General features: G+C 38.2%; 2 protein-coding genes across 2 annotated transcripts in view; both read left to right on the forward strand.

Annotated features, from left to right (window-relative positions):
- The first annotated feature begins 2,138 nt into the window (after positions 1-2,138).
- On the forward strand, positions 2,139-5,733 carry LOC121390265. Its single transcript, XM_041522047.1, has 4 exons — positions 2,139-2,451; positions 3,052-3,117; positions 4,090-5,006; positions 5,680-5,733. Exons 1-4 carry the CDS (start codon positions 2,154-2,156, stop codon positions 5,731-5,733), a joined length of 1,335 nt encoding a protein of 444 aa, XP_041377981.1. The 5' UTR covers positions 2,139-2,153.
- Positions 5,734-5,950: 217 nt separating this feature from the next.
- Positions 5,951-12,492, forward strand: part of LOC121390585 (protocadherin Fat 4-like) — a 69,951-nt gene continuing 63,409 nt past the window's right edge. Inside the window, exon 1 of the mRNA XM_041522436.1 lies at positions 5,951-6,167. Within this exon, the coding sequence (XP_041378370.1) occupies positions 5,974-6,167 (194 nt within the window). The 5' untranslated portion in view covers positions 5,951-5,973. The remainder of the gene's footprint in view (positions 6,168-12,492) is intronic.

The following is a 12,492-nucleotide window of genomic DNA, read 5'->3' on the forward strand; positions in this document are numbered from 1 at the left end:
TAATAATAATAATAATAATAATAGAGCAAAATATAAACTAAAGAAAAGAAAAGAAAAAAAGAAAAATATATAATAATAATAATAATAATAATAATAATAATAGACAAAATATAAACTAAAGAAAAGAAAGAATGAAAAATATATTATAATAATAATAAAAATAATAATAATAATAATAATAATAATAATAGAGCAAACTTTTCCTTTTAGAAAGGAAAGCATGAAAATATAAATTAAAAAAAATATATATATAAAAAGGGGGGGGGGGGACTGAAAAATAATAAAATAAAAATTATATCGTCTGTGTCATGTTTTTGCTCAATATTACAACTAACCAAGTGTGAGGCTGCTATATCGTCTGATTATTTGTGTTCTTTTTAAAACTCACACAATCCCAACACACAGGTAAGATCTCACGTTTAGGGTTGTATAACAGTAATAGTATGTCATATAACTAATCGTATCGCTAACAGTTAGTATCGATATAACTAATCGTATTGCTAACAGTATCGATATAACTAATCGTATCGCTAACAGTTAGTATCGATATAACTAATCATATTGCTAACAGTATCGATATAACTAATCGTATCGCTAACAGTTAGTATTGATATAACTAATCGTATTGCTAACAGTATTGATATAACTAATCGTATCGCTAACAGTTAGTATGCGATATAACTAATCGTATCGCTAACAGTTAGTATGCGATATAACTAATCGTATTGCTAACAGTTAGTCTTATTCGTTTAGCTAGTTTCGCAACATCATTACGGTTAGTGACTTAAAATGGCGGTACTTTCAGAAATTATTTATTATTATTATTATTTGTTTTTAATAATCTATTACCGAAATTAATTAATGAAAGGAATCCCATAAAGAAATTCATTTTAAAAAAAAACTCTTGAAAAGGTATTTGTGATATGCATGGGTATCCCCCAGCAAATTACTTGGAATGGTCCTTTTAATATAACTTTAAAAAAAATTAATATTTTGAAAGTGGGAGAGAAAAAAACAACCTTCTCACTCTGCTCACCTGTAATACTAGCTATTAAATACAGTTTGACATGTTTACTACGCCTGTAAACATTTTACTATATAAAGAAATGCTTCACTAAACTAGTTGACAAACCGAAAGAGCTATTCAATAAACGTAAAAAGTACATGTAGTTCACTAAACGTAATTTATTTACGTGTTGTAGGCTTTTCAATTGTAAAGACGCGAAGCAAATTGTGCCTCGTTTAATGTGACGATATCTATCTATTTGTCTATCTATCTATCTATCTATCTATTTATATATATTTATCTCTATGTATGTATGTATGTATTGTATTGTATTGTATTGTATTGTATTGTATTGTATTGTATTGTATGTATGCGTGTATATATTGTATGTATTGTATGTATTGTATGCATGTATGTATTGTATGCATGTATGTATTGTATACATGTATGCATGTATGTATTGTATGCATGTATGCATGTATGTATGTATGTATTGTATTGTATTGTATTGTATTGTATGTATTGTATGTATGTGTGTATGTGTGTGTGTATGTATGTATGCATGTATGTATGTATGCATGTATGTATGTGTTTATGTATGTATATATGTATGTATTATATGTATGTATTATATGTATGTATGTATGTATGTATGTATTATATGTATGTATTATATGTATGTATGTATTATATGTATGTATTATATGTATGTATTATATGTATGTATTATATGTATGTATTATATGTATGTATTATATGTATGTATTATATGTATGTATGTATGTATGTATGTATGTATGTATTATATGTATGTATTATATGTATGTATTATATGTATGTATTATATGTATGTATGTATGTATGTATGTATGTATGTATGTATTATATGTATGTATTATATGTATGTATTATATGTATGTATTATATGTATGTATGTATGTATTATATGTATGTATTATATGTATGTATGTATGTATTATATGTATGTATTATATGTATGTATGTATGTATGTATGTATTATATGTATGTATGTATGTATGTATTATATGTATGTATTATATGTATGTATTATATGTATGTATGTATGTATGTATGTATTATATGTATGTATTATATGTAGGTAGGTAGGTAGGTAGGTATGTATGTATGTATGTATGTATATATGTATGCATGTATGTATGTACGTTTATGTATGTATATATTTCAAATATTCTACTGACTACTACAAGGTATTTCGATTTCTCTTTTCTTTTTTTTTCTTTTATATTAGCAATCACCACACCTTCAACGGTTGAATTGGGTGAAAAATGTGGTTCATCAAATTCCACAACAGCACATTGCCAAATTACAAACAGCGCATGCGTAGAGGTGGGTGCCACTACAGGTGAAAGACGATGTCAGTGCGTGAACAACTACGTACGCAGTTCAGATGAATGCACTGCAGGTATTCTCACATATGGAAGTCTTCTCCAAGCACATTATATATTCTTGAACGCATTCGAAACACCTCGAATGATGACGGAATATCGGTTATCTCGCCATGAGAGGCGATGCAAATGTTCTTTAATAGATATTGAAAAATTTAGAACATTTATCAAAGGATTTTAAACATGTGTAAAATTGCATGTTTAAATATTTGAAACATTTAATATATACTGCCAAGAATTATTTTTGAAATGTACATTTTAAAATATTAAACCACGTTCATCTAATAAATGTACAAGGTCAGCTATTTCTTGAAAGACATCTTCGTCTTATAAATATTAGTGTTTATACACCAGGCATGTCATAATGTTGACAGTACACACTCTTGTAAGGACATTTTAAAAATGCACCCTAGAGAATCACATATAATCAACATAAGCATTCATTCATGTTCAAGCAATCATAAACGTAAACATTCACTCGTTTTCAACTAATCATCAACATAAGCATGCATAGATATTCAACTGATCATCAACATATGAAATGTGTTTTCTGTAACATAATAAAGTATGTTATGATGAGTTCTCTGTTTGGTATAAAAACCTGACCTCTGTTTCAGCTCCAACAAACTTGACAGCGTCTCAGACTTATGAGTATGATATATCTGATAATCACCAGGGATCAGGTAGGTAAAGCGTTTTATATCTTGGATAGAAACTGACACTTCTCCTCGTTCTGGCTGGTAAAAATCGCTACTGCCAAGTACAATTAAAAGTTGAATGTGTTTAATGATACCATTAGAGATTATAAGACTCCATCGTATGTGGTTATGTTGGATAGAAAAATTACACCCGATGTGGTGAAAATTTCGATGTGGCACGAGGCTTGCCGAGTCCCATGGTCGACATTTTCACCACCGAGGTGATACTTTTTCTATCCCACATGACTGCATATGATGGAGTATGTTTCTCTCATACATTCGGTAAATTAATCATTCTTTTACACGGACAAAGATAGCTGAACAAGTAACTTTTTTATTTTACCATTTTACCACAAATAAACTACACTAGCGTATTTGTCGTGTTTGTTTGTAACACTACATATTAACAAGATATCTTGTAAAATGAAGGTTTTAATAACAAAATATTAATTTAAAACTGTGCCGAATGATCTGACGTCACCATCTCACATTAATATGACGTCATATATTACCAACGACGTCATGTTAAACGAGTGCGCATGATAACACATGTAAGATAGACATTTCTTACATAGGTTTCCTTTGTGGGATAATTTTGTCCCATATACCTGAAGATGAGAGAAGGAATAAAACTGATCTTTCTGACACATAGTCTTTAGAGAAAACACACTGTTAGTATTTTCCATTTGTAGTAAGACGCATTTTACATGCACTTTCCCGCAGACATCATATACTATAGTGTAGTATAACATATATATATATGTGTGTGTGTGTGTGTGTGTGCGCGTGTGTGTGTGTGTGTGTCAGGCACTTTGTAATAGATAACAACTTTATATGTTAATATTACTAAATTATGTTTCCGTTGGTGATATCACATAGCTACAGTTGGAAAATGTATCACTTATCCTCGTATATAATATTATTAAATATGGTTTTGTTTTTTTCTGTTTTGGTCAGTTGGTGTAATAAGAACACAAACGTATGAGCCAGCCATCTTTCTGAGTTCCTATCAGGTGACGGCCTATCCTCTGAACGGAATCTTCAGGGCTACGATAATAGGTGGATCATCCATACAGCTCGACGCCTCCAAGAGTGTGATACCCATAGGTACCCACACCGTGCTCCTCAAGGTCACGGCGCGAGTCGACCATCTGACCATTGTTGATGTTGTTACGGTAACGGTAACTGTTAACCGCCAATTTTCGGCCCATAATGTTGTTATGTTTCTGTCAGACGGAACTCTGAAGTCATCCATCATAGACAATGTTCGAGCTCGAACCGGCTTTCAGGACATGTCATACACGTTGAGTGTTAGGTCGAAAGGTGCAGAATTTGCTATCAGAGACGACGGGATGGTTTACTGCAGGAAGAATTTGAATATTACTGCTCTAGCCAGCGAAAGCCACGTGGCTGTGGAGAGATGGTTAAATGTGACTGCGTCGAAGGAGGGAATCACAAAGCATTTGGCGGATTACAGAATACTGATTATCAGAAACACGTACTCAACGTCGTTGGATGAAAACCAGGACGCCATCATTACTGAGTTCGACCTTCTCTCTGATAGCTTCGAGTTCTCGGCTCATGATCTTCCAAAACATAAATTCACCCTTGTCAACAACCACATTTCGGTTTCTATGTTGGATTACGAAAACAAGAATCAGTATTATTTCAGTCTGGATGTGAAAATCAAGGGGGACGACTCTGCAGCCACGAAGGTACTCGTGGGCGTCACTGTGAACGACATGAATAATAAACGTCCAGTGTTCAGTGAACGGGAGTTTCACTTCAACATGTTGTCTAACTCTCTAGGCAACACTCTGATCGGGATTGTGACGGCTTCCGACAAAGATACTGTTGGACGACTGTATTACCAGGCAAGTTGGCATTGTTGTTGCTTTGCGTACGTTTTGAAGGCGTATGGGTAGATTAATAGAATCCATCACCGTTGTGAGCAGAGGCGGATCTGCCCCCCCCCCCCCCCGCTAAATTTTGAGATAGTTATAATTTTATTATATATTAATTTTCATTTTTTTACGATCCCCCTCCAATCCTCCCCCAAAGTTCCCTTGGCATTCCACCTCATGTCACAATGATCCAACGTGAAATGGCAACTTGGTGAATAAGTAATTCATGATAAAAACATTACTTATGACGTCAGTCGATTGGACAAGAAATAGGAGGCTGGATAGATGTGTGTTGTGTTCTGGCTGGATATAGGTAATGGATGGATGAATGGATAGTTAAATTTCACTTTACCTCAGCTAGACTAAAATGCAAGAGATTCAGTTCATTGAAAGTCCATTAGATGTGTATTGAACTGGCTTGTTGGTCAATTTATTACGTAAAACGTATCCCGTGAGTTTGTCCTGATCAGATATCTGCATATCGTGCTACACAATAAAGTAAAGAAAAATGGGAATGGACATTCACCATGTTTAAATACTTCTGTTTGCATACCAACAGACAGTCTGGGTTTAAAGCTACTTCAACATGGAGGAAGAAACAGGGGGATGAATATTGACCTTGTTTAAACACTTCTGTTTTCAGATCGGCAGCGAGTCTAGGTTTAAAAGCTACTTCAACATGGAGGAAGAATATTGACCTTGTTTAAACACTTCTGATTTCAGATCGGCAACGAGTCTAGGTTTAAAAATGACTTCAACATGAAGGATGAACCACGGAGATGAATATTGACCTTGTTTTAACACCTCTGTTTTCAGATGGGCAGCGAGATTAGGCTTAGGGACATGTTCAACATTTGAACAAGAAACATTGGGGATGAATATTGACCTGTTTTAACACCTCTGTTTTTAGATGGGCAGCGAGACTAGGCTGAGGGACATGTTCAACATGGAGGACGAAACAGGCGTTCTAACGTTGAAACGGAGCTTGTCAAGTGGTGAGGTTGGAACATCTGTAAATCTGACTGTCGTTGTTTGTGATGACAAACCCTCCAACACACCTCGTTGTGACTCCGCCTCAGTCATCATAACCGTCATCAGTATATCAATACAAGCAAAAACTCTCAATAACAGGTGTGTGGATTATTTTTAAACAGTAGGCACGAAATCTCAATAGGGTGAACATTTTAAAAAATGACACGATGTTTAACAGTTCAAAGTGGTTAAAATAGCACACCAGGCGTGTCATTTCATATGTAGCACCATATATGATGAAATACAAGAAGGGTTTATATTTCATTTCTACAAAAATGGTCCTATTTGTGTCAAACCAAATGCTATCCTTATGTCACGTACCAAAGACTATGGAAAAGATAAACTCAACAAAAATGAAATATTATATATTTAATACAAAAAACAACTATATATAATATATACTCTTCAAAAAAAGAAACGCAAAAGGGTACAAATGGGTTATAACTCCGATTTTATGTTTCCTACCGGTTCATGCTTTGTGAATATAAGGTCATTGCATGTCCCAAACACATTCCCACGGTTACATTCGATAAAACGCAGCTACTGTACAATAAAGTTCCAAAATGTGAATATTCGCAAAAACGCAGCCACGTGCAAACCATGTCACCACTGCACGTGCGTTGTCTGCATGTGCAACATGAACACAGACAGTATAAAAGTGCAGGGTGTTCGCTTGCCTGGCCTCTGTATCTGGCCGACAGTTGACAATCCAGGACATGCCACGTCTCAGTGAACCGCAGAGAAACAATGCCATCGGCCGACTAGACGAAGGCGAATCCAGAACGGCCGTTGCCAGGGCATTCCATGTGTCCCCAAGCACCATCTCCAGACTGTGGGACCGTTACCAGCAACATGGATCAACACGTGAACTCCCTAGATCCGGTCGACCACGGGTCACTACCCCCGGGCAGGACCGCTACATCCGGGTACGCCACCTTCGGGAACGATTGACTACTGCCACCTCCACAGCCGCAGCAATACCAGGTTTGCGCAGGATATCCGACCAGACCGTACGGAACCGCCTACGTGAGGTAGGAATTCGTGCCAGACGTCCAGTTCGAGGTGTCATCTTAACACCACAACACCGTCGACTCCGACTGCAGTGGTGCCAGATTCATCGACAATGGCCTCAACTGCGATGGAGACAGGTGTGGTTCAGTGACGAGTCCCGATTTCTGCTCCGACGTCATGATGGAAGATGTCGCGTGTATAGGCATCGTGGTGAACGTTATGCGGCAAACTGCGTGCAGGAAGTGGACAGATTCGGCGGGGGTAGTGTCATGGTGTGGGCAGCCATCTCACACACTGGCAGAACTATCCTGGTCCACGTGCAGGGCAACCTGAATGCACAGGGCTACATTGACCAGATCCTCCGGCCACACATCGTTCCAGTTATGGCCAACGCCAACGCAGTGTTCCAACATGACAACGCCAGGCCTCACACAGCACGTTTCACAACGGCTTTCCTACAGAACAACAACATTAATGTCCTTCCTTGGCCATCGATATCACCGGATTTGAACCCAATTGAGCATCTATGGGACGAGTTGGACCGACGCCTCCGACAGCGACAACCACAGCCCCCAGACCCTGCCCGAGCTGGCAGCAGCCTTGCAGGCCGAGTGGGCCCCCAGACCCTGCCCGAGCTGGCAGCAGCCTTGCAGGCCGAGTGGGCCACCATCCCCCGGGACGTCATCCGTACTCTGGTTGCTTCAATGGGCAGGCGGTGCCAGGCAGTTGTCAACACACGCGGAGGCCACAACACACGCGGAGGCCACACCCGGTATTGACTCCAGATGACCTTGACCTTGGTGGTGTGTCCTATCACTTACTCACAATGGACTAGAGTGAATTGTGAACAATCCTCCAACATTTGGTAATTATCGGACTCACCATTCAATAATTAAATCAATTCTCCAAATGTTACGACAATGTGGTTTTGCGTTTCTTCTTTTGAAGAGTATATATATATATACTACTCAAAAGAATTTAAGGGTCAGACGATATTTTCGACATTATTTTCTGAATGTCAATTATATTAGCTAGACCATAATGTCACGCATGGTATTGTTCCATTTTGATGAAAGTGGGTCTAAGCAACCCATAAATGAATTAAAATCCACCGTCTTTGACACTGTCCACTAGTTCTAATGGCGAAAACATGCTTACATTTGCACGTAAATTAGGGCGAAAGCGAAAGGTCTGCTAAGTGCCCATAATTTGCTTTTTCACAAAGCGCTTCATTTGCACGCTTTGCACGTGTATTCCATGTTCCCAATGCTGAATTTCCGTATAATTGGAGCTTGCGTTCGTGTACGGTGCACACTCCAAATTCGACAATGGTATAACTTCAACTGACTATCGAAGATCGAAGGGCTATTGCTTGGCTTCAGGATGGCAATACGCAAAGAAATGTTGCTCTGAGACTTGGTGTCAGTCAGAGTCTCGTTGGCCGACTGTGGCAACGGTACCAAGCAACGAATTCTGTTCGAAATCGTCCACGTTCGGGAAGACCCCGAAGCACTACAAATAGAGAGGACCGCTACATCACCAATATGGCTCTACGTCAACGCACAACCACTGCATGCCGATTACGTGACAATCTGCGGACTGCGACTGGAACTCGAGTGTCTGATCAAACCATACGCAATCGTCTGAGAGCCAATAATCTACGCTGCCGTCGCCAGGCTGTTCGACCACAACTCCTACCACGTCACAGAACGGCCAGACGTCACTGGTGCACGCTTCATCTGCGGTGGCAACGTGTTCAGTGGGGTCGAGTGATGTTCACTGATGAGTCCAGGTTTAGTCTCCAGTTCAACGACGGTCGGGTTCGTGTCTACAGACGTCCTGGGGAGCGCTTCGCTGACGTTAACGTTAGACAACGTCACCGGTTCGGTGGTGGCAGCGTCATGGTGTGGGGCGGCATCTCTATCCACCACAGGACCCCCCTCTATGTGGTGGATGGCAATCTGAATGGAATCCGCTATCTGAATGAGATTATCCGGCCGTTGGTTCTCCCAGGCCTTCAGCAGATTGGCGGCGGGGCAGTTCTGCAGGATGACAATGCCAGACCCCACCGCGCCAGGGTGGTAACGGACTTTCTCAGACAACAAGGTATCGCCAGGATGGATTGGTCAGCATATTCGCCTGACTTGGCCTCAATAGAGCACGCCTGGGACGAATTAGGCAGGAGAGTTCGGGATAACCATGCCCCTCCGGCCAACCTTCATGATCTGGGTCAACTTCTTATGGCAGAGTGGCAGGCCATTCCCCAAGAGTTCTTCAGACGTCTGATCAACAGCATGAGGCAACGATGTGTCGAGTGTATTCGCGCCAGGGGTGGATTCACACACTATTAAACGAATGTTCTAATGTGTAAAATCCATGTTTGACAACCTTCAACTTTGACAGCATGTCATGTGACTTTCTTGTATACAGTGACGTTTATTTGTGGTTTTTGGTAAATATGGAACAATAAATAAAAATGTTGGTGTAGTTTACATCATCAATCTAATACACTCTGAAACTTATTTGGTTATAAATTTTTGACCCTTAAATTCTTTTGAGTAGTATATATATATATATATATATATAAATATAAATATAAATATAAATATAAATATATATATATATATATATATACACACATACATACATATATACATACACACACATATACATATACACACATATACATATACACACCAAAACCCCACATTCACTCACTACCCATCTCATTCGTCCGAGTCATCCATCAATCCAACCCCATGTTGAAAAAAAAAAATAACATAATCACAGTACTTCAGTTTGTTCTAGAACATTTTCCGAAATGAAAATTACTCAGCGTTCCAAATATAAATATCAAAATAACTCCGGAATTTTATAGAGACAACGTCTCCAATCCACACCATCCTGGTTGTTCGTATACACCTCCCGATTCCGACCTCATGAATCCAACCTCATGAATCCAACCTCATGAATCCAACCTCAGGGAGTCCAATCGCGGGAGTCCAACCTCGGGAATCCAATTTCGGGAATCCAACCTCGGGATTCCAACTTCGGGAATCCAACTTCGGAAATCCAACCTCGGGGCAATCCAACCTCGGGGCAATCCAACCATATGAGTCCACTCATATCAATCCAAGGGTTTTAGTCTTCACCCCAACCTCAGGATTCTACACCTGGGACCACCCGCTGTAATAATATAAAATGCATTGCATGTATTGCATTCTACAATCCCGTATTTTATATACATGTACCAAATTATTTACAAACAAATATCACTATAAACGTGTACATGCATTGCCCAACATTTAACAAATTATAACTATACATAATCATTGTTGCACAAATACGGTATCTAATATTTACAAAGTCATTTACAACAATCTAAGTAATAAGAATCAAAACTTACGTCTTAACACCGTGAGAAATACGAGAGCACCTTCCTCCTTAACGAAAATGATAACTCTGCCCAACACCTAATAATTCTTTCTATTTACGCATTTCCCCGACACAATTAGTACGTGCTTTCCATGAATTTCCCATCCCAATACAATGCACCATTATCCCGTGTCTTCCACTGCTCATCCACACACTGCCCGTGCAACATACTACACCACACAACAAAAGTCACGCACACAAATTAAATTCACTTATTTAGAATGCCCGTCAACAAAAGTAACGCATACATAAAATATGACATGTGACACCTGATAGTTTTAAAGTCAGCAACACATGAATACAAATTTAACACATTTGAACCATGTAAAAACTGCCATATTTTGAAGAACAAAAAGTCCCAATTTCTCTAGTTTTTTTAATACAATTGGATATCAACCAGTTTGTGTGACAAAATAGTTTGGCAATATTAAGCATATCACTTTGGTTTCCTACATACAACAGATCATTCTGAACAAATGTCTTAACATTTTGGCTCAATACCTCCATAAACAACTCCACAAGCAGTCACTGAACATGTTAAATAGTGGTATATTGTTACACTTCTGACATATATCAAGTTAAACTTCTTTTGCCCATTTAATTGTTGTGTCAATAAATTATGATTTGATATGCCTTTAGTCAAACAGCAGTCTGTACATTGAACCCATGGAAAACGTTTAATCTTAAACAGTAAGATTAAACGTAGGTAATTTTTCTGTAAAATGTGCAGATATATAAATGTCAGTGCCGTTAAGCTTAATTACATCCTTTACAAAACTTCCATTCACACATCAAAAATGCAACAATTTCATTCAATTTCGTCTGTCAGGCATATTATAACATGGACCAATATTTCGTATGTAGTGTCCCCCCCCCCCCCCCACCAACCACCCCCACCCGTCCCCTGACCTTCCACAAACGAACTCGTATGAATTATCTGTCCTGAGTGAATGAATGTTGTAAACCCAAGCCTTTGTCATTCATCTTCGTAGCGAGTTGGTTATTCTCTTTATTACCCATTATCAATTTTAACTTATTTTTATTGTAAACATTCCTCTGCAGTCTACAACAACGTCATCAGTCATTATGTCATATAATCGTACGCGCATTACATGACGTAATGTAAGTGACGTCATAGCATAACAGCGTCCTTTTTACAGACAAATGTTTACAGTACAACATAACAGGACTGTAGTTGCATTAGAAAATAATTCCAATCTCTAAAAATCCCTTTATTATAAACCCTTGGATTGGTCAAATTCGTATCACGTGATGATAAAAACTGGCATTCATTGCACCATGAATCTCAGTTTAGCACTATTTTTGGCTATATAGCCGGAACTACTTTATGAATTATGTCAACAAAGGAATCCCCGAGGAATTTCCTTGAGATTCTATTTTTAGACATCAAACAGTAATCGTCTGCTGTCAAACTTCTAAACATCTTCACATATAAATTATACCATACAAAATAGGTCGCTTCAGACATTTTTATTAAAGGTTAAAAGTTAATGAAATTACTTACGTTATATGTATATAGTGAATTCAAAATCCCACAGCTAAAAATCTATTTTGCCGATCCAAACAAAGTATATAATTCCAATGGAATGTGGTATTTTACAAAAGCGATTTCAAAAACAAAATTCAGTCAGTTCATGCCAACCATTAGCAGTAACGCGCATTCAACGGCATTGTAGTATACGTACACAACACATAGTTTCTAAGTTTGCGCGCCACTGCGATGCAATCTTTAAACGAGTCGGGTTTTGAAACTAGGCATATCATGTACATGTCGGGACACAGGAACGAAGCTTCAATTCGAAGCTACAACAGAGAATGTTCCACTTTCCAAAAACGAAACATGAGCATGGCACTGTCAAATCTCACGAATACTTGTGTCGCACCACTTGAAGTCACACATGCCAAAACCATCCTGTTGCCACTTCCACAATTACAAGGCCAGTAAACACAGAAACTC

This window comes from Gigantopelta aegis, chromosome 15 (genome assembly GCF_016097555.1).
Source record: "Gigantopelta aegis isolate Gae_Host chromosome 15, Gae_host_genome, whole genome shotgun sequence".
Lineage (NCBI taxonomy): Eukaryota > Metazoa > Mollusca > Gastropoda > Neomphalida > Peltospiridae > Gigantopelta > Gigantopelta aegis.

What these genes read in the sequence shown, in the direction of transcription:
- LOC121390265 (XM_041522047.1), top strand. Translation starts at nt 2,154, where the DNA reads ATGTATGTATGTATATATGTATGCATGTATGTATGTACGTTTATGTAT. An exon ending in TTCAGATGAATGCACTGCAG is followed by an intron (nt 2,452 to 3,051) that starts GTATTCTCACAT and finishes CCTCTGTTTCAG; the next exon opens with CTCCAACAAACTTGACAGCG. An exon ending in TGATAATCACCAGGGATCAG is followed by an intron (nt 3,118 to 4,089) that starts GTAGGTAAAGCG and finishes TGTTTTGGTCAG; the next exon opens with TTGGTGTAATAAGAACACAA.